General features: G+C 40.0%; 2 protein-coding genes across 4 annotated transcripts in view; one reads left to right on the top strand and one right to left on the bottom strand.

The window, feature by feature from the left end:
- The window catches only part of LOC101680281 (zinc finger protein 215), a 104,874-nt gene extending 90,571 nt beyond the window's left edge, over positions 1–14,303 (top strand). The window contains exons 12-15 of the mRNA XM_045065871.1: positions 2,368–2,538; positions 4,040–4,210; positions 12,544–12,714; positions 13,881–14,303. Of these exons, the coding sequence (XP_044921806.1) occupies positions 2,368–2,538; positions 4,040–4,210; positions 12,544–12,714; positions 13,881–14,016 (649 nt within the window). The 3' untranslated portion in view covers positions 14,017–14,303. The remainder of the gene's footprint in view (positions 1–2,367; positions 2,539–4,039; positions 4,211–12,543; positions 12,715–13,880) is intronic.
- Positions 354–24,112, bottom strand: LOC106004460 (60S ribosomal protein L39-like). 3 transcript variants are annotated; one of them, XM_045065873.1, is made up of 2 exons: positions 24,071–24,112; positions 354–823 (listed from the first exon to the last, which is right to left on the bottom strand). In XM_045065873.1, the coding sequence occupies exon 2, from the start codon at positions 769–771 to the stop codon at positions 616–618; it is 156 nt and encodes a 51-aa protein (XP_044921808.1). In that variant the 5' UTR covers positions 772–823; positions 24,071–24,112; the 3' UTR covers positions 354–615. The 3 variants fall into 3 exon arrangements, with proteins under 3 accessions (XP_044921808.1, XP_044921809.1, XP_044921807.1); XM_045065874.1 differs by lacking the exon at positions 24,071–24,112 and adding an exon at positions 4,550–4,563; XM_045065872.1 differs by lacking the exon at positions 24,071–24,112 and adding an exon at positions 4,020–4,109 and having other exon boundaries at positions 363–823.
- Between the last annotated feature and the right edge of the window lie 2,878 nt (positions 24,113–26,990).

The raw sequence follows: 26,990 nt of genomic DNA, 5'->3' as shown, positions 1-26,990 counted from the left end.
TAAGAATCTACTAGTGTTCATTCTTCCATGTATATTACATTTTGAAATATATTTTATTTTTTAAAAGATTTTATTATAAAACACGATTGGGGGAGGGGCAGAGGGCAAGGGACAGACTCCCCACTTAGCGGGAAGCCTGATGCAGAGCTCCAATCCCAGGACCCCAATATCATGCCCTAAGTAGAAGGCAGACACTTCACTGACTGAGCCACCCAGGCACCTCCTAGCCACTTGGTTGTCATGGGACATTTCTATCACTGCAGAAAATTCTATTGAACAGTGCTATGTGAGATCTGACAAATGAGGAATTCAGTACTTCACAAATCAAGAACACAATAGCAGTTCAACTGAAAGGTCTCACATTTATTACTAAACCAACTTAGTGAGGTAAAGGCATAGTAACAGAGAAAAATCATTTCCCTGATAAAACATGTCTATTGGCCAGGTAGGAGGGAAGTTAACAGAGTGATAGGATAGGAACATGTGGTGGGGGGAGGAACATGTGAGCTTCATGCTCACGTTAACAGAGTGATAGGATAGGAACATGTGGGGGGGGAGGAACATGTGAGCTTCATGCAGCTTCAATATGTGTGCCATCTCATGAAGTGTGATGCCTTACAGACCCAGCTTGGTTCTTCTCCAGTGACGCCTCTTGGAGTTGTACCTGATTTTATTACCAGTTTTCATCTGAATCCACTGGGGAATGGGACGATTCTGCTTTTGTTTCTTGGCCAGGAATCGCTTGATTCTGAAAGTCTTGTGAGAAGACATGGCGAGGAATAGTCAACCACACACCAGGATGGTAGCAAAAAGGAAGAAAAAGCTGAAATATATTTTAAAAGGGAGAATGTTATGAACATATTCTGTCCCTTGCTTTTTCCCATCTGTTATCCATAATGATAAGATGACAAGGATGATAGTTTCAATAACTGCCATTTATTCTGTCCTTACTCTGTGCTGGGTCCTGTGCTAAATTGGTTTAATCTGTACAAAAATACCTGATGGTGTCAAATTGGCCACCTGAGTTCTAAGTGCCTTACTGGACAGTAGGAAATAGGAGGCTTAGAAAGATTATGTAGCTTGCCTAATGCTCACAAGAAGATGATGGATTCAGGACTAAAGTCTGCCTGTCCAGCTCCATATTCTGGACTTAGAAGAGAGATCTATACATATGTATATGAGCACCATTAAAGAGAAATGCAGCATCCCATGGTATGGCTGGATCACAGTGTGATTATTTTCTTCATGGCTCTTAGACAATTTTAGACATGGAACTGATGAGCCAAAATTCTTATTTTGTTAGATACGGTTAAATTTTCTCCAGATTATTCATATTTCCTCAGCAGTCTAGAGGCCTACATTTTAAGATCTTCACTGGGTATCTACTTTTTTTTTTACCAATATTATTTTAAAGATTTTATGTCTTAGAGCGCACAAGCCAGGGGAAGCGGCAGGTGGAGGGAGGAGAAGCAGACTCTCTGCTTAGCAAGGAGCCCAATGTGGGGATGGCCCAGGACCATTATTTGAATGGATGGCAGATATTTAACTGACTGAGCCACCCAGGAGCCCCTTATCCAATATTACTTAGATAATTGAAGATAACTAAAAATAATTTGTTGAGTATCTTTTCAGATGTTTTTGGCCTTTATTATTCTAGGAATTATCTCTTCATGGATTTAATTTTCCTCTAGATGTTTTCTGTTATGTATGTTATATAATATGGTTATTAATAAGCACATAGACCTTATAGTCATTATTTTTTATATGTTGCAAATAATTTACCTAGCATGGTACATCAATTCCTAACTTTCTTATGGTCATTTTTAGAATACAGAAGTTTAAAATTTTTTGAAGTCAAAATCCTCCTCATGACCTCTCAGTTTTGTCATAATTGGAAATACCTTTTTTCAAAAAAAAAAAAAAACTGTCACACACTTTATGGTTTAATTTTTGAAATGTTAAATTATTCCTAATTCGTTATAAGGCTTAAACTTATTTCCCCTATATGTCAGGTCTGCCTTCCCAAGTTATTTATGGTATAATAGATCTTTTCCCTTCTGATTGGAAATGCCACTTTTATTATGTACAAAAATACTTTTCTGTGCTTACTCCCATTCTGTTCCAAATGCCTGCTCTTTTGCTCCATGTAGCTACTTCTGCAATTGGGCCCTATATTTGTGCCCAGTGTAAAGAGGCTAACATTTCATTTATAGTAAGAAACATTCTGAAAAACAAGGGTGGAGGGTATTTGATGAGATGAGTGTTGGCAAATAGATATAAGGGACCAGAACATGAAATCTTCCCAAAGATAAGAACCTCTGGGCAGTAGCAGTGATTCCATCTTCACTCACACTGTCCTTCCTACAGGCTGAGGCGTTGCCACTTCACTTCGCTTAGTGGTGAACATCTCTCATCCGCTCTCCTGTGCAACAGGAGCCTGACACACTTGGATCTGGGGTCAAACTGGCTACAGGATGATGGAGTAAAGCTTCTGTGTGATGCCTTTCAGCATCCAAGCTGTCACCTTCAGGAGGTGGCGTAGGTCTTTTGTGACCTTTCTTTGGGTGCTTTGACTACTGTGAGGGTAGGGGAGATGAGGAAAGAAGGATGAGCTGAGTGTGTGTCAGAGAGAAGAATAAACACCTGATTCCTTCTCTCTCACCCTGCTTGAGACAAGTGGGGAAGTATGTTCATCAGATTTTTCTTAAACAGTTAATACATTAATTCAACCTCCCTCAGGGAAGGAGGACCAGAGACAACAGACTGAACAGCCATTTTATATATTTTTTTGGTTGTACCCCAGTGAGTCTACTGTGTGTCCTCTACCTTACATCCATGAGGCAGAAACTGTGCCCTACTAATTTTTCTTTCAGGTTTATAACTAGGTCAATTTTAAAAAAAACAGGAAGGGAATTTTTTTCTTTTTGGAAAGAGTATGTATGCATGAGTGGGGAGGCTAGGACAGAGGCAGAGGTAAAGAATCTCAAGCAGACTCCATGCCACAAGCAGAGCCATACATGGGGCTTGATCTCAGGACCCTGAGATGGTAACCTGAGCCAAAATCAAGAGTCGGATGCTTAATGGACTGAGCCACCTAGGTGCCCACTAGGAAGGGAATTTCTAAAAATGTTCAACAAGCCACTCATTAAGCAACTGTTTTTATTACTATGTTCTCTTATTCTGTGGGTGGGTATTTACATGTGTGGTATGTGTATATGTAATTGTTATTACTGTATAGATAGGACTTGGAGGTTTCCTTTTCATAGAATAGTATTTCAGAAATATTTAAATACTTATATGCTGTTAACTTATTGGACAAAGCCAGTTACAACGTATTCCACGTATTCTTATAAGACAAAAGTCTCAAGGAGCAAGGAGCGGGACAGAGGCTACTGAGTTACCTAAGCCTTAAAAGATGAAGAGGATTTTGTGGTGTGCAGATACCCTTGGCAGAAGGTAGGAAGAGAGCAGGGACCTGAAGATAGGTGTGGCAGATTTGGAAGGAAAAAAAAAAAAAAAAGATGGGTATGCTTGATGAGTAGGATGGGGATGAAATATGGAAAGTGAACACTTGAGGGCAGATTCTGCATGCTCTCGAATGCCCTATTGAAAGAAATAACTTCTATGTAGTCTGCTGCTTCTTAGAAAACAGCACTTTAAGATAGATTCTTGGAAAGTATTTTTATTCAAAAATATATTAGAAACTAAAAGCACAGAGATCTGTGGGTTCCTTGGGTAAACTTCTATCTATTTTGTTTGTTTGTTTGTTTTGAGAGAAAAAAGTGTTTATACCCTTTATTTGGAAACTTGGTCTGTATAAGTTATTTGTGGGAGAAAGCAGCTTTACCCACTGTTTTGTTTTCAGCTCGTTAAGAAATCCCATGTGTTTCTGCTGGTAACGTTAGACATTCCTCTATGTGTCCTGGATTGTGGGGAGAAAAGGGTCAGGAAAAAGGCTTAGATACCTCAGCTTCTCTCCTAGGAATAATTTAATTAAGCTTCACAACTGACAGTCTCACCTGTTTTGTATTTCTTGCAGATTGTTGGGCTGTGCTCTTACTAGTACGTGTTGTCTGGATCTGGCTTCTGCTATTCTGAACAACACACACCTGCGGAGCCTGGACCTTGGACACAATGACCTGCAGGATTATGGAGTAAAAGTTCTGTCTGAGGCTTTGAGACATCCAAACTGCAATATTGAGAGACTTGGGTAAGTTCAGTTTTCCATTAGAAAATGATACCTATTTGGTGGCCTGCATGGCTAGAAGAAATTTAGTACATGAGAAAGGATGATAAATGGGACAGAAGGTAAGTTACTCTCAGAAATGAGAATCTGAATTTCAAATATGTGGATCACTGTGTATTATGTGCTGTTAGTATTGCAGCCATAATTCACAATTCATTGTGTCCTCCTTAGTGCCCTGGACAGAGTATGTATTAGTATGTATTAAGTAAATGGTACCTGCTTTAAGGTCTTCCATGTTCTATCATCCTTCAGATATTCCATCTCTCTTTGAATTTTCTAATTAAAATGAAGATTTGGGGGTACCTGGGTAGCTCAGTTGCTTAATAGCCTGACTCTTGATTTCTGCTCAGGTCATGATCTCAGGGTCTTGACACCAAGCCCACATAAGGCTCCACTCAGGGTGTATGCATGAGCCTGCTTAAGATTCTCTCTATCTCTCCCTCTTCCCTTCCCTTGCCCTCACTTCCCACCCCAGCTTGTGCTAGATCTCACACGTGCACTCTTTCTCGAAAAAAAAGAATTTGCTCATGGTTTTTAATCTGGAGAAATGCTATCTTTGCTGGTTTGTTTGTTTTGTTTTTAAGATTTTATTTATCTTAGAGGGAGAGCATGAGCAGGAGAGGGGCAGATGTGAGAGAGAGGGAGAAGTGGGGGAGAATCCCAAGCAGACTCCAGGCATTGAGCCTGACACAGGGCTTGAGCTCACAACCCTAAGATCATGACCTGAGCTGAAATCAAGAGTTCGATACTTAACTGAGTCACATAGATACTCCACTATTTATGCTCTTAAGAAGCCTGTGGTCTAATAAAACCTTATCCTATGTTTTGAGTACTTTTTATGTTTAATCATATATTGTTTAGATGTTTTTAAAATCTTGAATGGATATTGTCTAGTATATTTTTACTTAAATAGTGTGATTTATTGATCTCTGGGTCAAGAATTTTGCTCCATATGTGGGAAACCCAAATATTCTATGTATCCCTGATTCTTACAAGAAAATGCTACTTTACTTTACCTATGTGTCCATTGACTGCTTATATATTTTGATCTCAACAATGATGATACTGTAGCTGTTGGGTCTGGAATTTATTTTTATTTTTTTAAAGATTTTATTTATTTATTTGACAGACAGAGACCACAACTAGGCAGAAAGACAGGCAGAAAAAGAGGAGGAAGCTGGCTCCCTGCTGAGCAGAAAGCCTGATGCAGGGCTCCATCCCAGGATTCTGGGATCATGACCTGAGCTGAAAGCAGAGGCTTTAACCCACTGAGCCACCCAGGTGCCCCTGGGTCTGGAATTTAGTTTTATCTGCTTATAAACCTAGTAAACTAGCCTATCCGTATTTCCTGGATACTGGCAGGAAACACAGAATCCCATCAGAGACTGAGGACTTTATTACTCCTTGCATGGCAGCATAAGCACTAGTGTTTCTATGTCCATTTCTTTTGCTACCCAAATCCCACTGGGTGGATGTGGACAGCATGGATGGACACCTGCACATGGTAGTGGGTTGCATCCTAGGAGAGAAACATGGAACTTGGGAGACCCATCATTTTATAGCAGGCACTAAGCAAGCCTGCTCTTTGTCCTGGAGGGAGACATTACCTCATCCTTCAACGCTGCTCACAGCATACACACTCTAGAAATGACCCATATGAAGAGTTGTCAGGGTCTTTCAAAAGACCTGAAATATTCATCTCTCCTTTTTCTGCACAGTATAGTCTTGGTTAACTTTCACATGGATATGCCATTCCACTGGCCACTCTCAATCTGACCAACAGAAGCTGGGGCCAAATCTGATTAATTTGTCTCCTACATAGTTTGATTAGGGCCACTATCATTAGCACTCCAAGCATACAATGAGGTCAAATTGCAGTGTTTATTTCAGCTATACCCTCAGCATTCTGTACTCAGCCAACTAAATGAGACTGAGAGAGGACCAATTGGCCTTGTTATCTATTACAACTCATGAAAGGGGGTTTGGGTTGACCTGCTGATCTTGATATCATTGTAATAAAGAGGGGAGCAAAAATTGGCCCAAACCAGTCCCATCCCCAAAAAAGAGAATTCAGTGGTCCATATCTTCACATAAAACAAACATATAGCTGGAGCAAATAATCCTAAAATTTGTATGGAATTAGAAGAGACTCCGAATCGCTAAGGAAATGTTGAAAAACAAAAATAAAACTGGTGGCATCATGTTACCTGATTTCAAGCTTTACTACAAAGCTGTGATCACCAAGACAGCATGGTACTGGCATTAAAATAGACACATAGACCAGTGGAACAGAGTAGAGAGCCCAGATATGGACCCTCAACTCTATGGTCAATTAATCTTCGACAAAACAGGAAAAAATATACCGTGGGAAAAAGACAGTCTCTTCAATAAATGGTGCTGGGAAAACTGGACAGCTATATGTAGAAGAATGAAATTCAACCATTCTCTTACACCATACACAAAGATAAACTCAAAATGGATAAAAGACCTCAACGTGAGACAGGAATCCATCAGACTCCTAGAGGAGAACATAGGCAGTAATCTCTTCGATATCAGCCACAGCAACTTCTTTCAAGATATGTCTCCAAAGGCAAAGGAAACAAAAGCAAAAATAAACTTTTGGGACTTCATCAAAATCAAAAGCTTCTGCACAGCCAAGGAAGCAGTCCGGAAAACAAAGAGGCAACCCACGGAATGGGAGAAGATATTTGCAAATGACAGTACATACAAAAGGTTGATATCCAGGATCTATAATGAACTCCTCAAACTCAACACACACAAAACAGACAATCATATCACAAAATGGGCAGAAGATATGGACAGACACTTCTCCAATGAAGATATACAAATGGCTATCAGACACATGAAAAAATGTTCATCATCACTAGCCATCAGGGAGATTCAAATTAAAATTACATTGAGATATCACCTTACACCAGTTAGAATGGCCAAAATTAGCAAGACAGGAAACAACATGTGTTGGAGGGGATGTGGAGAAAGGGGAACCCTCTTACACTGTTGGTGGGAATGCAAGTTGGTGCAGCCTCTTTGGAGAACAGTGTGGAGATTTCTCAAGAAATTAAAAATAGAACTTCCCTATGACCTTGTCATTGCACTACTGGGTATTTACCCCAAAGATACAGATTTAGTGAAAAGAAGGGCCATCTGTACCCCAATGTTTATAGCAGCAATGGCCACGGTCGCCAAACTGTGGAAGAACCAAGATGCCCTTCAACGGATGAATGGATAAGGAAGATGTCCATATACACTATGGAGTATTATGCCTCCATCAGAAAGGATGAATACCCACCTTTTGTAGCAACATGGATGGGACTGGAAGAGATTATGCTGAGTGAAATAAGTCAAGCAGAGAGAGTCAATTATCATATGGTTTACTTATTTGTGTATTATAACAAATAGCATGGAGGACATGGGGAGTTAGAGAGGAGAAGGGAGTTGGGGGAAATTGGAAGAGGAGGTGAACCATGAGAGACTATGGACTCTGAAAAACAATCTGAGGGTTTTGAAGTTGGGGGGGGTGGGAGGTCGGGGTACCAGGTGGTGGGTATTATAGAGGGCACGGATTGCATGGAGCACTGGGTGTGGTGCAAAAAAAATGAATACTGTTATGCTGAAAATAAAATAAATTAAAAAAATATATAACCTGAAGAAACACAGCTCACTCCAGTGTGGAATCTATTCTTCTATTGATTTGGGTCACCATTACAGTGGTTTGGTTATGTCAGATAGGTAGGCAGTGTCACTAAGTAGTTACAGATGCCTTGTTAGCCATACATGGCATAACTCAGAGCTGTACTGGCATCAGGTGAAGCTTATGAACTTGTACCAGTCAGACTGAAACAAAGTTGTACTGATTATGTTTGTACCCCAGTGCTGTTGATGAATATTTCAGTAATGAATTCTAAGGCACATATGTATACATTTATCTAGGGTAAATAGGGATAGATTTATTATATAATGGGGAAAAGATCTTTAAATTTACCAGATATTATCAAAAAGACTGTACTAATTTATTCTGCCCCGGTGGTGTGTGATAGTTCCTGTTCTCTGTTCTTGCCATTTTGTCTGATTTTATTTTTAAAGTTTAGGTAATTAGGTGTGTGTTTTAGCATCTTTGGTTTCAATATGTGTCTGGTTAGAGGTTTGATACTTTTTCAGATGCTTAAAAGCCATTTGTATTTCCTCTTTTGTCAAGTTATTTTTCCATGTGTTTTGTTCATTCTTCTATTTGGTGAGGCATTTTTGGCCTTACTGATTTGTAGGGGTTTTTTTTTCCCCTCCAGTATACTCTGGTTATGAGCCCTTGTCACTTACATATGTGACAATAACTTGGGCTTTTCTTTCTACGCTGTATGGTGTCTTTTATGGAACTGAAGAACTTAATTGTTAACATCAGATTATTCTTTTATTGTTAGTGCTTTTTGTAATTGTTCAGGACATTTTTCTGACACTGGGAAATTCTAAATTTGAATTCAGGATTCTGAAGACCTTCTTCTATTTTCTAAATGTAAAAGGCAACTTATGAAGCATTTGAGTTTTTTTTTTTAAGATTTTATTTATTTATTTGATAGAGATCAGTAGGCAGAGAGGCAGGCAGAGAGAGATGGAGAAGCAGGCACCTTGCTTGTGGAGCAGAGAGCCCGATGCGGGGCTCAATCCCAGGACCCCGAGATCATGACCTGAGCCGAGGGCAGAGGCCTAACCCACTGAGCTACCCGGGCGCCCCAGCATTTGAGATTTTAAAATATGGTTGGAGGTCAGTCTGGTTTAATATTTTTTCTATGTGGATACATCTTTTCTGGAAAAATTTAATGACTCTCTTTCTTTCCTCACTGTTTGGCAGGGCCACCTTTGTTATAAATCAGTACATTGGTGCATGGGTCTGTTGCTGGGTTCTCCCTTCGCATTTCCAAACAAAAGTTTAAATATTGGCTTACCAAGTTACACACACGTGCATGTGAGCCTCCCCATGTATCCATGCCTACACATAAAGGTGGCATTTTGATTGGAATTGTATTGAACCTATCAATTATGATAGATCCTTATTTACTTAGCTATATCAATAAAGCTTAGTAATTTTTCCTGTAGTGGCCCTCTATTTTGCTGTTTAACTTTATTTCTAAGTACTTGTTATATTGCAATAGTATTTAGAAAAGGGTATTTTTTTTTTTTAACAGTTTAATTATTTGACAGAGAGCACAAACAGGAGGAGTGGCAGGCAGAGGCAGAGGGAGAAGCAGTCTCCCCACTGAGCAAGGAGCCCTATGCAGGGCTCCATCCCAGGACCCTGTGATTATGACCTGAGGCAACGGCAGATGCTTAACCCACTGAGCCACCCAGGTTCCCCAGAAATGGGTATTTTTGTTATTTTTTCATTTTATTTATTCCTTACAGATAGAAACACAGTTGGGTTTTTGTATATTAATTTCACATCCAGTAACTTATCACATCCTGCAGTTAATTATAATTGCTTATTCGTATTTGTTTGGATCTTCTAGGTAGAGTCCTCTCTTTTGAGAATAACAGGGTTTTGGGGTTTTTTTTCCCCCTTTTCTATTCTTTTCCTTTTTCCTTCTTACTGCCTTAGTATCTTGTAAGACATGATAGAATGTCTGGAGATACTGGGCTTCCCTGTGTTATTTTCAGTGTCAAAAGCAAAATTTGTCAAAATTTCAATGCTTCTCTTTTATTAATTTAAGAAGGTTCCTATCTTTAGTTTGCTAAGAATTTTTTATTTTCTTTCTGAATTATGAATACATGTTGAGATTTATGAAATGTGTCAATTGTGGTAAATCACACTGATGTTTATTATATATATTAGAATGGGGGTGGGAGGCTCCAAACCAACTTGGTCATGGTATCTCATATACTTCGTGCACTTCATTTTGTTGATAGAGGACTATTTTAACATCTGTGTTTATAATGGAGATTAAGTTATAATTTTCTTATGCAGTTCCCATCAAGTTTTGGTATCTAGATTACAGTATTTTCAAAAAATGAGTTTGTGAGTAATCCTTCTTTCTTTTTCTGAGGAGGGTTTGTGTAAGATTAGAATCATTTCTTCCTTGAACTTTGTAGAAATTTCTGATGAAGCTATATGATCTGGAATTTCCTTTGTGTGGAGATTTGACTTGTGATTCAATTTTTAAAATGATCACACATTTATGTAAGTTTCCTCTTACTGAGTAATTTTTGGTAAAATCATTCCTATGATTTTATCCATTTCAGCTAAATTTTTTAATCTCTTGGCAAGTGTCTGATATTTTATTGTCTGCTCGACTTCTGATCATCTCCAGTGATTTAGACATATGCTGATATCTCTTTTCCTGATATTGGCAGTTTCAGCTTTTTCTCATTTTACTTTTCAAAGAATACAACATTGATTTTCTCTATATATATATTTTTTCCTTAATTATTTGATCTTATTTCTCCTTTTAATTTTATTTTACCTTTAAAAAAATTTTTTTTACGTATTTACCAGAGAGAGTGCACTTGCATGCATGTGCACCCTGGAGAGCACAAGCAGGAGAAATGGCAGGCAGAGGAAGAAGCAGGCCCTCTGCTGAGCAAGGAACCAGGTGTAGGACTTGATCTTAGGACCCTGGGGCTGTGACCCTAGCCAAAGATGCTTAACCAACTGAGCCACCCAAGCATCCCTATTTTACTGTTCTTAAATTCTTGAGCTGGATGCTTAGCTCATAAATATTTCCTCCTTTTCCAACACAAAGGTATGACTTTTCCTTTAAATCACTGCATTAACTCCATCCTGTAATTGATATTAAATGTAGCATTTGTTATTTTTGAGTCTTAAATATGTAACTTCCCTCATGATTTTTTTTCTTCAATCCATTGGTTATTTTAAAGTGTATTCCTTAATTTTCAAACATGAAAGGGGTTTCTTGTCATCTTTTCATATTTAATCTCTAGGATTGTGTTCTAAGAACATATTTTGCATGATTACAGTTTTTTAAAAATTGTTATTTGCTTCACAACCCAGTATATAGTCCATTTTTTAGACATGTACCATAACACACTTAATATGAAGAGTTGTTGGTTGCTGTATTGTATGAGTTAAGATTGCTAATTCTGCTATTTAAATCATCTATATTTTTAGTGATTTTTTATAACTGTAGAGTTGTCTTTCAGTTTGTCATTCTGTTAGTTTTAGTTTTCTATATTTTGAGAACATTATAAGTGACTGCAAATATAGAATGATTGTTTCCTGATGAATTCTTGAAATCTTTTATGTCTCATAGTGCTTTTTACCCTATGGTTTATTTTGAGTGATATTTATCTTACGTCATAAATAGTGGGAGTGTTGCTCTACCACATTAATGCCAGTTCTATCTAGGCAGTAATTTAATTTTTTTTAATACTCTGCACCTATATAGGCACTCAGTTGTTGAATGGCTCAATAAACACAGGTGAAAATTAAATTTAGTTGGTTAGGGACATCATCATGTGTAAAAGTTTGAATTTAACATACTTCCTCAGTTCATGGTTTATGCAAGGATCCTCCAATGACTACTGGTTGGCTAGTTGGTTAATTTATCTTCTTTAAACTAGTCTCCTTCCCATGTACAGGCAGCTGGTCTACTGTGTTTGAAATATGCCATAGAATTGTGAGTATCTTTGTAAAAGATGTAATGTTTTTTGGTGTATTCATTTTTACTTGCATAAATGGTGTGGTGCTAAGAGACCTCATTATATACCCTGCTTTTGAAATACTCAATATCATATTTTAAAAGTCCACTTATATATCTATATGTTTTTAAATTTTATTTATTTATTTGACAGAGGGAGAGCAATCACAAGTAGGCAGAGCAGCAGGCACAGAGATGGGGAAGCAGGCTCCCCGCTGAGCAGAAAGGCTGATGGAGGGCTGATCCCAAGACCCTGAGATCATGACCTGGGCAGAAGTCCACCTGAGCCACTCAGGTGCCCCAGTGTATCTATATTTTTAATGATGATAAAAGATTCAACTGTTTCAGCTTTTCTTAGTCTGCTTCCCTATTTATTCCCTGGACTATAATTATGAACTTGTAATTTATGATTTAGGAAGGAATATATTCAGTCTATAAATATCTAGTAATAATGAATATTGTAAGTATTTAACAGTCTTTGAATCATTTGTCTAATTGTGCCCCCTCTTTTTTTTTTTTTTTTTTTTTTTTTTTAAGCTTCTGAAGTCGTCCTACACTCCCAGCTCACAGACGTCTTATGTGCTTGCTGTCTGGAGTAAAATTAATTTTATCTTTAGTCTCTCTTCCCTTCAGGTTGGAATATTGTGGTTTGACCTCCCTGTGTTGTCAGGATCTCTCCTCTGTTCTTAGAAGCAACCAAAACCTGATAAAAATAAACCTGAGACAGAATACTTTAGGGCACGAAGGAGTGATGAAGTTATGTGAAGTCTTGAGGTCTCCTGAATGTAAACTGAAAGTTCTAGGGTAAGTCTTCACTGGCTTCTCAGGGCAAAAGTTTCTTGTAACCAGGGATTGGGGAAGCTACTTATTTATTGCAGGCCTAAGGATCAACCTGATCGTGGATCCCTATGTATTTTGGAGGCCCTTACTTGTTTTTCTCCTATAGGACATTCAATTTTGAGACATACTATAGCAAAGTAGTAATAGCCGAGAACTGTAAAGCCAGACTACCTGAGTTTGAAATCTAGCTGAAACTTAATAGATACTTGAACTTATACTAGTTTCCAATCTGTGTTTTGGTTTCCTTATCTATAAAAATGGGTGAAATAATAATATCTACCCATGGTTTATTGTGAGGATCGATCAGCCAAGTCAGTAAGGCAGTAGAGGTGTCCCCCTACTATCTGAAGGTAGAGTGTTCCTATGAAACCTTTCACAAGCCAAAATGGTATAAATCTGATGCAGTTACCATTAATTTATATGGAAAAATTTTTGAGCATTCCTGGACCCCAAAAAAATAACCTCTTCTAGGCTTTTCTGATACCTTAGGACATATGCACAAAATAAATTGATATGAAGCACAGATACCCACAGGCACAGTTCAAAGCTATGATGGCTTGGTGCTGAGGTGCACTGTAGGTCCCAGGGAAGGAGACTGGAGAGGCTGCTATTGCTGCTTGGGTTCCTGCTGCCTCTGTAATGGCTTGCTGCAGCCCAAATGCCAAATGCTATTTTTGCTTTTTACCTATGTGTGTGTGTGTTTAAAGCAAAAATCTTTTAACTTCCTTCAGTTATCAAAAACAGGTGCTAATGTAGCTCTCTCATAAAGGTGATATGGTATAGCCATGACCTTTGCAAAAGCAGAGGTATGGTGTCTATATTGAGAACTGTGCATATAACACCTAACAGTGTTATATGTTAGCTATTGTCCTCATTAGTAGTACTGTTTTGCTTGAGTAGAAAAAAGCTCTTGGGAGGATTCTCTTAAATTTTAACCTATTTCTATTTCTGCTCTATATTCCATTTTCGTTCGCCTGCTATGTTCCCTTGGTATATCACTCACAGGTGATATACCTATGTATATTCCTTGCCCCATTCCCCAGTCTTTCTCTGAAAAACAAATTCTTCAGAGAAATTACAGGACTGTGGGAAAACTGAGTACAAGAAGAGATATTCCCTTGTTTTCTCAGGGTGTGCAAAGAGGCGTTTGATGAGGAAGCCCGGAAACTTCTGGAAGCTGTGCAAGTTAGCAACCCACACCTTATCATTAAGCATGACTATACTGATCACAATGACGAAGATGGTTCCTGGTGGCGCTGTACCTGATTTAAAGAACCTAATGTTCTTTTAAAAAGTGAAATAAAGGCCTCAGAGTGACAAGGTTTGGGGGCTCTTAGCTTTAGATGCTTTGTGCCCAGTTGGTGTTTGATGTCTGTTAGATGTAGGTGAGTCATTTCTCTGTAAAGTATCTGTTTTACTTCACATGGGGTTTGAGAGGCTAAAATAAAATGAAAAACATAAGCTCTGTGAAAGGTATAACATGTTTTTAATTGAATGTAGAGCTTAAGATTTCAGATGTGAGAAGCCTAGAAATGAGACTGGAGCACCAGGCCAGGGTAGATTATGTCAGAGCATCTGATTTCCTCTCTCTCCCTTGCCCAGATGGCTTCCTTCACAGCCTCACCATCTCTGGCATGTTTTACTGGCAAGTTTTGTGTTCCTGGAACCACTGGGTCTAAATCACTTGGGTGTTTCTTAGAATCCAGATTCTTGGGCCCCACATCAGACTTACTGAATCAAAATACCTGGATGAAGGTCCTAGGAACTGGCATTTTAAATTATTTCCCAGGCAGCTTTTAGGTACATTACTATTTGAGAATGGCTGGTTTCTCAATTGAAATGGGAGTCTACTTCCTCAGTGAACATTATCTGTAGCCTGTTGTGAAGATATAAGTAGATATAGGATTATTGGGATTAGACCTATTCCTCCATTTCACATTTGACAATCCCAAATGTGAAATCTGACACAGTAACATTTTCTGTGAAAGACTGTTTAAACCTTTTCAGAGCATCACCGAGGAAGGTGATTTTACTATTTTCTCTTATAAGGCTATAAAACTTTAATAGTAGAAGATAGCACTGCAAGGAAATTCACAGTCATATTATTTATGAATATATATGCATAAATATGAATATTTGAAAATTCAAAAATTGAATTTAAATATATCATGAATTAGGGGGGCCTTCCTGGCTCAACTGATACAGCATGTCACTCTTGATCTCCAGGTTGTGAGTCTGAACCCCATGTTGGGTGTAGAGATAACTTAAATATAACATTTTAAATATACACTGTAAATATAATATGACTTACAACAGAAGTACAAAAAGACAAATATTAGGAATGTTGTAATTTATGTTATTGATTGATGGAGGAAGGTTAAATAATCACTTCAGCATATGTTGATAAGGCATTTAACAAAACTGTTTTTTGGTCAGGTACTTATTTCAAAACATAAGGGATTTTTACCATGTACTACTAACAGTATACTAGAACCACAGTCATCTGAATTTTGGAAACACACCTGGTGTCACTGCTATCAGATAATCCATGGGCCAGGATTGGGGAGTGAAGGCAGATGGGGCTGGGGCCAACCTTGTGCAAGTGCAAGGTCAGACACTGTCTTTAAAGTATTTATAGTCATTTATGGATATTTTGCATTAATGTTGACTTAAAAGATATTCCACTAAAATGTTTATCTTGATTCTTGTGTCTTTCCCTATCTCCTTAAAGTTGTGCATCCCCCAAGTTACCCCCCTCATCCTAAATCCAGCCCTGGAGAATAGAGTTTGCAATTTCAAATAGTGTAGTTACAGGGTCAAAAAGGATAGTCAAAGATTGAAATAGGGTGATCAAAATAAACTTTGGCTTTGTTGGATTTTTTTTTTATTCTTTACATTTTCTTTTTTAAGTAAGTTTATTTCATAAATTCTTATTTGTTATTATTTGAATTTATTCTCACAGTATGCTAACTCCTTAAGTTAGATTCTTACTGATTTCTAGCCTTTTTATTATAACTATTAAAGTATAAATTTCCCTTTATTTATATTTTAGCTGAATTCCTATGCTTGAATACGGAGTTAATTTCAGTAGCCTTCATGTCCAAATGTTTTCTTACAGTGGGATTTTTTTTCTGTGATCCATATGTCAAATAGAAGTATTTGTAATTTCCAGACTTTAAGGGTTTTTAAAGTTATCTTTGTTGGGGTGCCTGGGTGGCTCATTTAAGTGTCTGCTTTCTGCTCGGGTCATGATCCTGGGGTCCTGGGGTTCTGGGATCTAGCCCAGCATCACAGTGGGTTCCCTGATCAGCAGGAGGCCTGCTTCTCCTTCCCCTCCCCCTTTGGGATTATCTTTTAATCATACGGAATATTTGCACTGCTAGCTCACAAGAATCATTTACATTGCTATCAGTTTTCTACAAAATAATCTCTATACCCTTCGTTGTGAATCTCCTGATCAAATACCAAATCAAGAATCAACTGTTAAATTTTTTAATATGCCTCAGTTTATCTTTTTAAGAGCTTATTTGAGGGGGAAATTAATTTGAACTATGTAGCATCAAACAAAGTGGCTGGAAGGGCTCCACCCAAAAACAGGAGGAAGTCTTTTAATAAAGATGTGAAAGCAAAAATATTATTTGAACGGCAATAACTTAAGCATTATAAGCTTTCTTGGAAAAGGCCAGTTGGCTATTTGTGATTGGTTGTCCTTAGGTTTTAATTCAACCTTGAGACACTTACAGATTTATGTTTTGATTTGCTTGGATATTGTCATGAACATGTTATGAAGGCGCACACAGGAGTCTTTCCACAGTCTTAAAGTTAACATAATTATAAAGCAGGTTCAGGATTCCAAACTCAGTGACATTTCACCATGTGATTAACGGGCCTCCTATAAGGCACACAAAGTAATGCACAAGACAAGTCCTACAACAAACTAAACAGGACAGGGGGTAGGAGGTTAACAAACCAAATGTGAAATCATCACATTGTTAAGTCCTTGGCCCCATGTAAGTGGGTTCTCAGGACTCAGTGCTTATGTTCAAAGGTGAAGGATCCCTGTTCTTTGCAAAGATCAATCAGGCAGAGCCTTCTGTAGTTGCTGCCTTTGAGAAGTAATCAGGCATAAAGCAGTCATTGCTTGGAGAGTCTTAACAGTTTGCTGCAAAAAATCCCACTTTGTTAAAGGATTAACAAAGACAGTCTTGGACCCCCACTTTTCTGTGGGTTATAAGTTGAGTGTGTCATCAACTGGTGCTGGTCTTGGTGGTATCTGGTCCCTGCTGAAATGCCCTAGGTGCTTGTGTCACTGCTTAACACAAACCACTGCTCAATATGAGTGATGGCATCTTGCTTGCTATAGTAGGCTGCTATGATATCAGAAGCATTATGATTTTCATACTTGAGTAACCTTTGACATGGAGGCTAAAAGATATTTATGTCTCTCTATCACCTCTGAATCTTGGTCTAGGAGCTAATGAACTTTAGGAAGGGAGGTGTAGAAAAAGGACAACAGTCTTCACCCAACCATACTACTGTTGTTTATAATATATTTCAGTCTTCAAGCTTCCTGTCTCACAGCTCTAGACATTTCCTAAGAAAACCTTTGGAATTTTCTAAGCGGGAAGATCAATGGGCTTATCTTTTGTCATACTATTTGGTCTTCTGTTCTCAGTTCCTGAAATTGCCTCAGAGCTATAAAAATGAAATGGGTGTCTTGTTATTCATAACGAGCCTCTTCCAATGACAAGTTTATGTTAATGAGGTGACCTTTGGAAATCCCCAGAGGATGAGGGCCAGGCTGCCTGGGGAGCCAACCTTAATTTGAAGGTTAGAATTTTCAGTCACAGCACCTGATGGGGGTGGTGCTGGTGGAGTGGGGGGGCCTGTTGTAGGTTGAATCCCCCCAATAGCCAGTGATTTAATCAATCATGCCTATGTAACGGAGCCTCCATAAAAACCCAAGAGTGTTTGTAGAACTTCCAGGATGGTGAACCAGCACATTTGAACCCGCTAGTCCCCAAACTCCATGGGATAGAAGCTCCTGCTTTTAGGGACCTTGCCCTACATATCTCTTCATCTGGCTATTCATATACTTCTGTTGTATTGTAATAATCCAGTAATAGTGATGTCAAGAACAAAGGTAGAAAAATTAAACTTCATTACAACTTACAGCCCATTGACAAGTAATTGGTACAGGCAGAGTGATCTTCCTCATTGCTTAGCTGCCTCAATGTTAATACTTTGTAGAGGCAAAAGGCAACCATAGCTTGATGCTTGACATTAGCTTGACCTCCAGGATCCCATAAAAATCCCTTTGGAAACTTCCTTTATCTCTACCTTGTCCCCTCACTCCCAAGATATGTTAGCAGTCATCCTTCAAGCATATGGCCCACTGGTAAACTTCTGAAGGGTCTCATGATTAGTTTTACTAAATAGTAATAAATGACCTTTTCCTAACAACAGCTAGCCCTCCAAGGTCCCAGAAACCTTGTTATCACCAATCACCTCCTTACTTGAAAGTATATAATCAGCCATTCCTCACAACCCATTGCTGCTCTTTCTGCCCACAGTTCCTGTCTTTGGGATTTAATAAAAACACCCTTTTTGCACCAAAGATGTGTCAAGAATTCTTTCTTGACTCTTCAGTCCCGAACCCCAGCATTTCATATCCATAAGTATATTAATTTCCTGAGTCTGTGAACCACTCTAGCAAGTTAATCGAACCCAAGGAGGGGGTGTTACCAAATAGTATTTGATGTTACCAAACTATCACAGGCACTAACCCAGAAAAGGAATGAGTGAGACTCGGCCTGCTGCTACACCCAGCTGGTCCCTTACAGGGAATCTCAAGCTGGCTGCACACATCGAAAGCATGGTTCCTGGCTGGGTTTGCCAACACTGTTGCTGAACAAACTCTGATAAACTTGTCCTAAGATAAGTCAGTAACTCAAGAAACAAGGGTTAAGAAGAGAAAGGGAGAAATTTATTTTGGGTGGCAGCACCTGAGGGAGGTGACAGGCTTAAGCTGTAACAACTACCTCTCCAACAGTAAGATAGACACCTAGAGTTTTGCAGACACTTTTGGGGTTGGGGCGTACCTGAAAGAGAGCAGGCAGAGAGCACATGATCAGGGGTGGGGGTCAGTATATGTTCAGCCCATGATCTTGGGCAGTGAAGGGGACGTGTGGCATGTGATCCTCTAGGCATGCTATTACTATCAGGGGTTTTCTGGTCTGGCCATTGGAATGTTCCAGTTATTGTCAGTACCTCAGAAAGTGCAATAAGAAATAATTGTTGGGGTCTGTAGTTGAGGAAGAGGGGTCGCTAACAGACTAATTTATGTTCGAAGTGTAGATTAACAACCTGGACTTCGAATTGGCATCTGATATGGGGGCAGTCTTGTGGGACTCAGTTCTTATTAACCTGTGGAATGTGATGCTATTTCTAGGTAGGTAGTGTCCAAATTGAGTGAATTTATAGGATATTCAGTCAATGTCTCAGGAGAATTAATAAGTGGCGTGGGAAAAACACATGGTACCTTACATGGTCAATATACTTTTTTTTCCTTTATATTTTATTTATTTGATAGAGATGGCAAGAGAGGGAACACAAGCAGAAGGAGTGGGAGAGGGAGAAGCAGGCTTCCCGCTGAGCAGGGATCCTGATGCAGGGCTTGATTCCAGAACCCTTTCCGGGATCATGACCTGAGCCGAAGACAGATGCTTAATGACTAAGCCACCCAGACACCCCAGTATACTTCTTTAGGAGTGAAAGAAAGGGAAAACTAGATTGAAAAGATATGTTCTTTCCAGGCTAATTAGTATATGTCATTTCCTGTCTAGTCTCTTGGCTTCTCCCTTATTGCATTCTACTCTGTCTTCTACACCAAAGTAGCTTTCTTTTTTTTTTTTTTTTTTTTAAAGATTTTATTTATTTATTTGACAGACAGAGATCACAAGGAGGCAGAGAGGCAGGCAGAGAGAGAGGAGGAAGCAGGCTCACTGCTGAGCAGAGAGCCCGATGTGGAGCTCCATCCCAGGACCCCGGGATCATGACCCGAGCCGAAGGCAGAGGCTTTAACCCACTGAGCCGCCCAGGTGCCCCCAAAGTAGCTTTCTTTAAAAACAAAACAGAAAACTATTCTCAAGTCTCTTTTCCCTCTCCTTCCACCTCTACTACTTTACATTCAGTTTCAGCTCTTGACCCCCAAATAGTGTAAACCATTGACAATGTTATTTCAAACAGAATACTGTGTTCAGCTTATGATTTTGTCCCCACTGCCTTTTGCACATATCATTCCCGCTAATATTTTTGTCTTCACTCCTTCATTTTTTAAATCATAGGTCCTTTACCAGAAGATAAGTTCTAAGAATAGATTAAGAGGAGGAAACTAGCCGGTTCCATTATACCAATAGAAGGAAGAACTCATATATTGTCAATATTTTTGTCTTTCAGATGTAATTGTTTAATTAAACAGCCTTCTTTCCTATTTGTCTTCACCGCAGAATCTTCGATACCTAGGACAGTGCCTGCCCTATCAGAAGAGCCCAATAAGTATTTGTTGAATAAATGAAAGGGTATGTGAATCATGTGAGGGCTGGATCAAATTATCCTTATTGAAAAGGCAGCATAATTTGGGCGCTTGGGTGGCTCAGTCAGTTAAATGTCTGATTCTTGGTTTTGGCTCAAGTCATGATTTCAGGGGTCCTAGAATTGAGCCCTGCACTGGGTTCTCAGCTTGAAGATTCCTTCTCTCTGCCTCTCCCCGCCACTCACACACTCATGCACTCTCTCCAAAATAAATTTTTTTAAAAGATTTTATGTATTTATTTGACAGAGATCACAAGTAAGCAGAGAGGCAGGCAGAGAGAGAGGAAGGGAAGCAGGCTCCCTGCCAAGCAGAGAGCCCGATGCAGGACTCGATCCCAGGACCCTGAGATCATGACCTGAGCTGAAGGCAGTGGCGTAACCCACTGAGCCACCCAGGTGCCCTCCAAAATAAATTTTTAACAATAACAAAAAACAGTGTTTTTGTTCCACTTTCCAATATGTCATTCTCCCTTCTCACCAAACAACAAAGTGATTTCTTCTCAATTCCCTGAATGTCGCAAGTTTTTCACCACCAGTCCTTTGCACTGGTGATCTGCTCTGTCCCCTCGGCTCTTCCACAGAACTGACTCAAGGATCTTTGCACTGCAGTTTAAATATCCCTTGTCAAGGATTTGGTTAAGTACTGTTATCTGAAATATCACTGCCTGCCCCCTTTTACTAACAGCATAGGTGTTTTTTTTCCTACAGCTTCTCAAAGATTTTCTTATTGTTTGTTTTCATTAACACAGTGTAAGTTCAGCAAGAGCAGGAACTATGACTCTTTCCTTAACTGTTGTATTTCCAGCCCACAGCACAGTGTCACCCAGTGTGGGCTCTGAACGAACAAACGAATGAATGAATGAAAGCAAAAATATCCCACTACTCCTGAAGGCAGCTGTATTACTTGCCAACTTACTAGCAACTCAGTGAAATTGTGACTCCCACAGTTTGGGAATGCCCAGCTTTTTGGAAACTCCTGGATTTGCAGCCCCTGAATTCCAACTCTGGTAGGGAGGAGGGCACTTATTTCCAGTTGGCTTTTGTGAATCACTAAGTGCAGTGAATCTGCCCTCAGGTCCTGGGACAAAGCCTGGAAGGCCCAGGAGATTCCTGCGGAGTGTCTGCTGTTGTGGTGGAGAGGGGAGAAGGCGAGCTCAGCAGGGTAGGGAAGGCAGAGCAGAGTGCACAGATGAGACAGGGGCCTGGTACTGTTGGAGGGCGTAGCTTTTGGTGGTTCAGGGCGCGGGGGCCGTCCTGATCAGGCTTGCAGGGGGCAGGACTTGCAGCCTGTGTAGTCCACTCCTGGAGCTTGTATCGCTGAGACAGACACCCTCAGAACCTGGCTTGGGGTGCGCAGTTCACAGCATGGATGTTCTTGGAAAGGAAGGACCCCAACCTTGGCCTCCAAAGACCAAGAAAACAGGACCCTGGACAGCGCTTAGAATCCACAAAGGCAGGGCTTGCGTTACTTTGGATCTTTTCCACTGGGGCAATTTTGCCACTCATAATAAAGCTGAGATCCCAATCTGTGGGGCCACTATCCTAAAGTTGGGCAGAAATGGATTTCCCAAAAATGGACACCTGTTATTCACCGAAATAATATAAATTTCTTTGAAACAAGAGGAACATAAAAAAAACAGTCTTTTGGTCATATTATTTGAATAAATCAGGGGATACTAATAGATATGAAAAGTACAAAGGTGGTAGCCAGGGGCTGGAGGGAATGTGGAGTTAATGGGTACAGTGTCTCAGTTTTGCTAAGATGAAAATAATTCTAAGATTGGTTTCACAATGTGAATATACTCAATGCTACTGTAAAGAGAAACTCTTTTAAGGTTTTTATTTATTTCTTGGGCAGACAGAGATCACAAGTAGGCAGACACCCAGAAGGGTGGGGGGGGGGAAGCAGGCTCCCCACTAAGCAGAGAGCCCGATGTGGGGCTTGACCCCAGAACCCTGGGATCATGAGCTGAGCCAAAGGCAGAGGCTTTAACCCACTGAGCCACTGGGCACCCCAAGAGAAACTCTTATTTTCATTTACTTCAAATGCAATATTCTGAATACTACACTACTTCTGACACTTCTGGTCACCACATGGGTACGCATCCAGCAATTCTCCAACACCATTGGGTGTCCTACAATTCAACTCCGTTCTGACACTGTCCACCTGGAGAGAGCCTCAGATCCCACAGGTTGAAAGCTCAGTCCTGTACCACTGCTCCCCACCCCACCAGATTGTGCTTCTGATCCACCAGCTATGAAACGGAGGTTCCCCAGACCCTCTTTTCAGGTGTGATTAACATGTTAGAATGGCTCACAAAACTGAGGAAAACATTTTACATATTAGAGTACCAGTTTGTTACAAAATGATGTAACTCAGAAACAACCAGATGGAAGACATGCTGAGGGCAAAGGAATGCGGAAAGGGGGCAGAGCTTACATGCTCTTCCTGAGTAAGATTGCCACTCTCCCTAGCACCCCTCATTCACCAGCCTGGAGGCTCTCCAAACCCAGGATTTTTGTGGAGGCTTCATTATATATGTGTGATTGATTAAATCACTAGCCTTGGTGATTGAACTCAATCTCCAATCTCTATCCTCTCCAGAGAGGTGGGGGTGGGTGGGGCTGGAAGTTCCAACCCTCTAAGCAAGAGGTTGGTTCCCTTGGCAACCAGCTACCATCCTCGGGTGCTTTCCAAAAGTTGCACATTAACATAAACTTAGGTGGGGTTGTATGGGGAGGACACTCCTTTCACCGTTGAGGTCCTGGAGCTATTTCAGGAATCCATGACAAAAGACCAAATTTTAAAAGATGCTCCCATTGTTCTTACTCTCCTGGAAATGCCAAGGATTTTAAGAGCTATGAAAGAGAAATCTTGGACCAACACCAAAATATAGAATAAACCACAATATCACAACTACTCAACTATATACCTAAAAATGTGGCAAATTTTATGTGTTTTTACCACAACATTAAAAATTACCAAGGGGAAAAAAAAACTGGTGCCCAAGCTGCAGAGTGACTGGGAAGCTCCCTCCTCACTGTCAAGGAGCTTGTGGCATAGTATAGAGCCACAGGATCACTCTATGTGTCTGGATGGCTGGCCCAGAAGTCAGTCCCTGGAGAGACTGGAAACAGATTCAGGGTCCTATTCCACAGGCATTGGTGCTGCTTCTAGAGCTAGTCCCCCGACCTTCCCATTAGGAAGGATGGGGATCTCATTCAGTTGACTCTCCTTTCTACCCGGAGAAAATGGGGACATTCATGGCAGTTCCTTTCTGTTCTCCAACTCTTCCTTTGCAGAGATTATTATTGTTACTAGAGAAGAGTGCTTTTCTTTTCCTAGAAATTTCATCTTCATTCCCTGATAGTAGATAGATTTCTTTCTTTTTTTTTTTTTTTTTTGTTCATCTTAAAGCTTCTCTACCTACTAAATCCCATACTGCAGCCTGTGCGATATTCCATAAGGAATGCCTCTGCACCCCCTTGCTTGGCTCTCCTTACTTTGATGTACCCATCCCTGTCCAGCAGTATTCACATCTTCATTAATTATTAAGATCTGCTATAGTTTGCTGCCAGTAGGTTGTAAAGGAGTGAAAAATAGTATTAGCATTCTTTTTCATTGACACCTGGGGGACAGCTATAAACATAAAATACTCAACCATTACCATTTTGCAATTTCAAATAAAATAATTATTACTTTAAAATATTTCAAAATGAGGGGTACCTGGGTAGCTCAGTCTGTTGAGCATCCAACTCTTGATCTCAGCTTAGGTCTTGATCTCAGGGTTATGCTACACAGTGGGCGTGGAACCTACTTAAAAAAAAAAAATTCAAAATAAGTAGCCCAGACCATGAGTGTCAGAACTTAAAACAACCATGTATGTTAGACCTCTTCATTGTAATTTATCAGGGCAGAAATTCAGGTGGCCTGGGGATCCCACGTGCAACCAGCAGTTTTGTTGCGACTGAGCCCTTAAGCTATGGGGTTTGTGCTAACTGGGCAATTAGTGTCAGAAGTTAAGTCAAGTCGTAGGATATCCCATTCGTGTGAAAGAATTGAGAACTCGTGTTAGAAAATGACACACCATCTCCCCTTGATTACTACAATAGCCTCCTAGCCAACTACAAATTTAGGAATTCCCACAACCCCCTCAGTTTCCATAATTCAGTAGAAAGACCTACAGAACTCAGTAAAGTGCTTTACTTATGATTCTTTATTATGAAGGATGCAAATAAACAACCAAATGAAGGGGTACATAAGGCATATTCAGGGAGTAGGTCTGCGGCTTCCTTACCCCCTCCAGGCAAGTGACTGTCCCAGCACATCCACGTGTTCACCAAACAGGAAGTTCCCTGAACTCTGTTGTTAAATGTTTTCATATGAGCTTTCACTGCAGGGGCATGGTTAATTAAATCATTGGCCATGGTGATTGAACCCAATCTTCAGGCCCTTTTCCCCTCTCCAGAGTCACGTTCTAACTCTCTAACCACATGGCTCTTTCATTTAGTGACCAGCCACCATCCTGAAACTATTTAGGGGCCCCTCTAGGATTTACCCCATTAGCATAAACTCAGATATGGTGGAAAGGGTTTATGAGTAACAAAAGATATTTCTATTGCTTAGGAAATTCCAAGGGTTTTAGACAAAGATTAAGTATGTTTTTTATTGTACCCCAGGCCACCCCCTAGTCTTTGATCTCATGGATCCCTTATAGCAAAAAGATCATATCTGTCTGAACATTAAGAGATAACAGCAGCATTTGGAAGAGTCAATGTGGGTAGAGATAAGAGGTTTCTAACACAATTTCCCAATACATTTGACCATCAATATCAGTATTATAATTTTACCAACAATGTAGATATAAGACCATATTTCATTATGATAAACATAATCTGAAAAATAAAAGTCAAAAGATATCAGCCTATTACTAGAGTTCCATTCAGTCCAGGCCATCATATTGTATGGAAATATATCCCAGGATGAGGCCACTCATGTTCATAGGCTTCCATTTGATCTCTGCAGTTTCCAAAAGCAGGTGTGGCTTCAGCACCATAGCACTACACAGCTTCACTCTTTCAGGCATCTGGTATAACTGAGCTAAGAGATAGTATCATCTCCTGTTTTGAGCCTCTTTCTAAGTGTTAATGAATTCGAGATTCCCTCATTATATAACTTATTTGTTTATTTATTTATTAGTCTAGCAGGTACTCCCCTCAGTCTACTCCCTAGAGTAGGGTTATACAGGTACAGAACGAGTGGGCTATTTTTACTATTACACATAGCTACATTCACTGTTAATCACGGTTTTCACAAATAGGGTAAAGGTATACTCCATCAGGTCCTTAGGAATTCTGACATAAGGATTTAAATACAGTTTCTTATTTAGGAATCATCCCTGCTTCTGGAGCTTATAGCTGCAGCCTTGGTCCTGTGACCATTAGGTAAGAAAAAGAAAATTGAGGTGATAAGGGAAAGAAAGAAAAATTATAGTCATTAGTCATCTTCCCATGGGAAGAGGAATAATCATGCCATCATACTCTTCCAGTACTCTTCCCCAGATCCACCGGGGTGGGGGGGTAGTCTGTTTAGTGAGGACAATACCTTGTCTTCCTTATGTTGAGTATGAGCACGTACTCATGAAGGTGTGTAAGCCAGCCTTCACATCTTTATCTCTCCCCGTTTCAGATGAACAATGTTTAATGCCCATTCCAATTCTCTATCAGACTATTAGTATGAGGAAGATACTTCCCTACTTGTTTATGTGCTATAAAGCATGTTCCTTGTTCTGAAGAAATATGACTTGGTGATCCAAACCGGTGCAGTTTCTTCTGTCATGGTTATTTTATTGTACTTTGAATATTTCTATCTTCCACTGGGTAAGCAAAGTCTATTTCAAAGTCAATATCTATTCTTATTAAGACCCATTGGCGGGGCGCCTGGGTGGCTCAGTTGGTTATGCAGCTGCCTTCGGCTCTGGTCATGACTCCTGGGTCGTGGGATAAAGCCTCACATTGGGATCCCTGCTCAGCAGAGAGCCTGCTTCTCTCTCTCCCTCTGCCTGCCACTCTCCTTCTTTACTAAATAAAATCTTTAAAAAAAAGTGTGTGGGGGGGGCGCCTGGGTGGCTCAGTGGGTTAAAGCCTCTGCCTTTGGTTCGGGTTGTGGTTCCAGGGTCCCAGGGTTGAGCCCACATCACATCGGGCTCTCTGCTCGGCGGGAGGCCTGCCTCTCCCTCTCTCTGCCTGCCTCTCTGCCTACTCATGATCTCTGTCAAATAAATAAGAAAATCTTAAAAAAATAAATAAATAAAGACCTTGGCTACCAGAATCATTTTCACTTGCCAACTGTGTTCTCCCAGGGAATTTGCCATATATCATCTGTAATCTTTTGTTGGCAGAAAGAATGGTTGTTCATGGCATTTTGTATTCCAGAGCTGCAAGAGGAGTATGTCTAGATTCAGGGCATATCTGCAGAGCTCCAGTGTCCGTGTATTTCATACATGCAGGTAGCCTCATCAAACAAGTACACAGGACTACCCATTAGTGAATTCCAAGCACCTTGTGAACCTGCAAATTGGTTCTTCCGATGGGCATCAACATGTTCTACGGTAATGCATCCCTCAAATTCTCAGTCGTTTCAATAG

Source organism: Mustela putorius, unplaced genomic scaffold (assembly GCF_011764305.1).
Source record: "Mustela putorius furo isolate JIRA1106 unplaced genomic scaffold, ASM1176430v1.1 tig00003859_pilon_pilon_pilon, whole genome shotgun sequence".
In the NCBI taxonomy this organism is placed as follows: Eukaryota; Metazoa; Chordata; class Mammalia; order Carnivora; family Mustelidae; genus Mustela; species Mustela putorius.
Note: the sequence above shows the minus strand (reverse complement) of the source record. Positions and strands in the feature narration are given on the sequence as shown.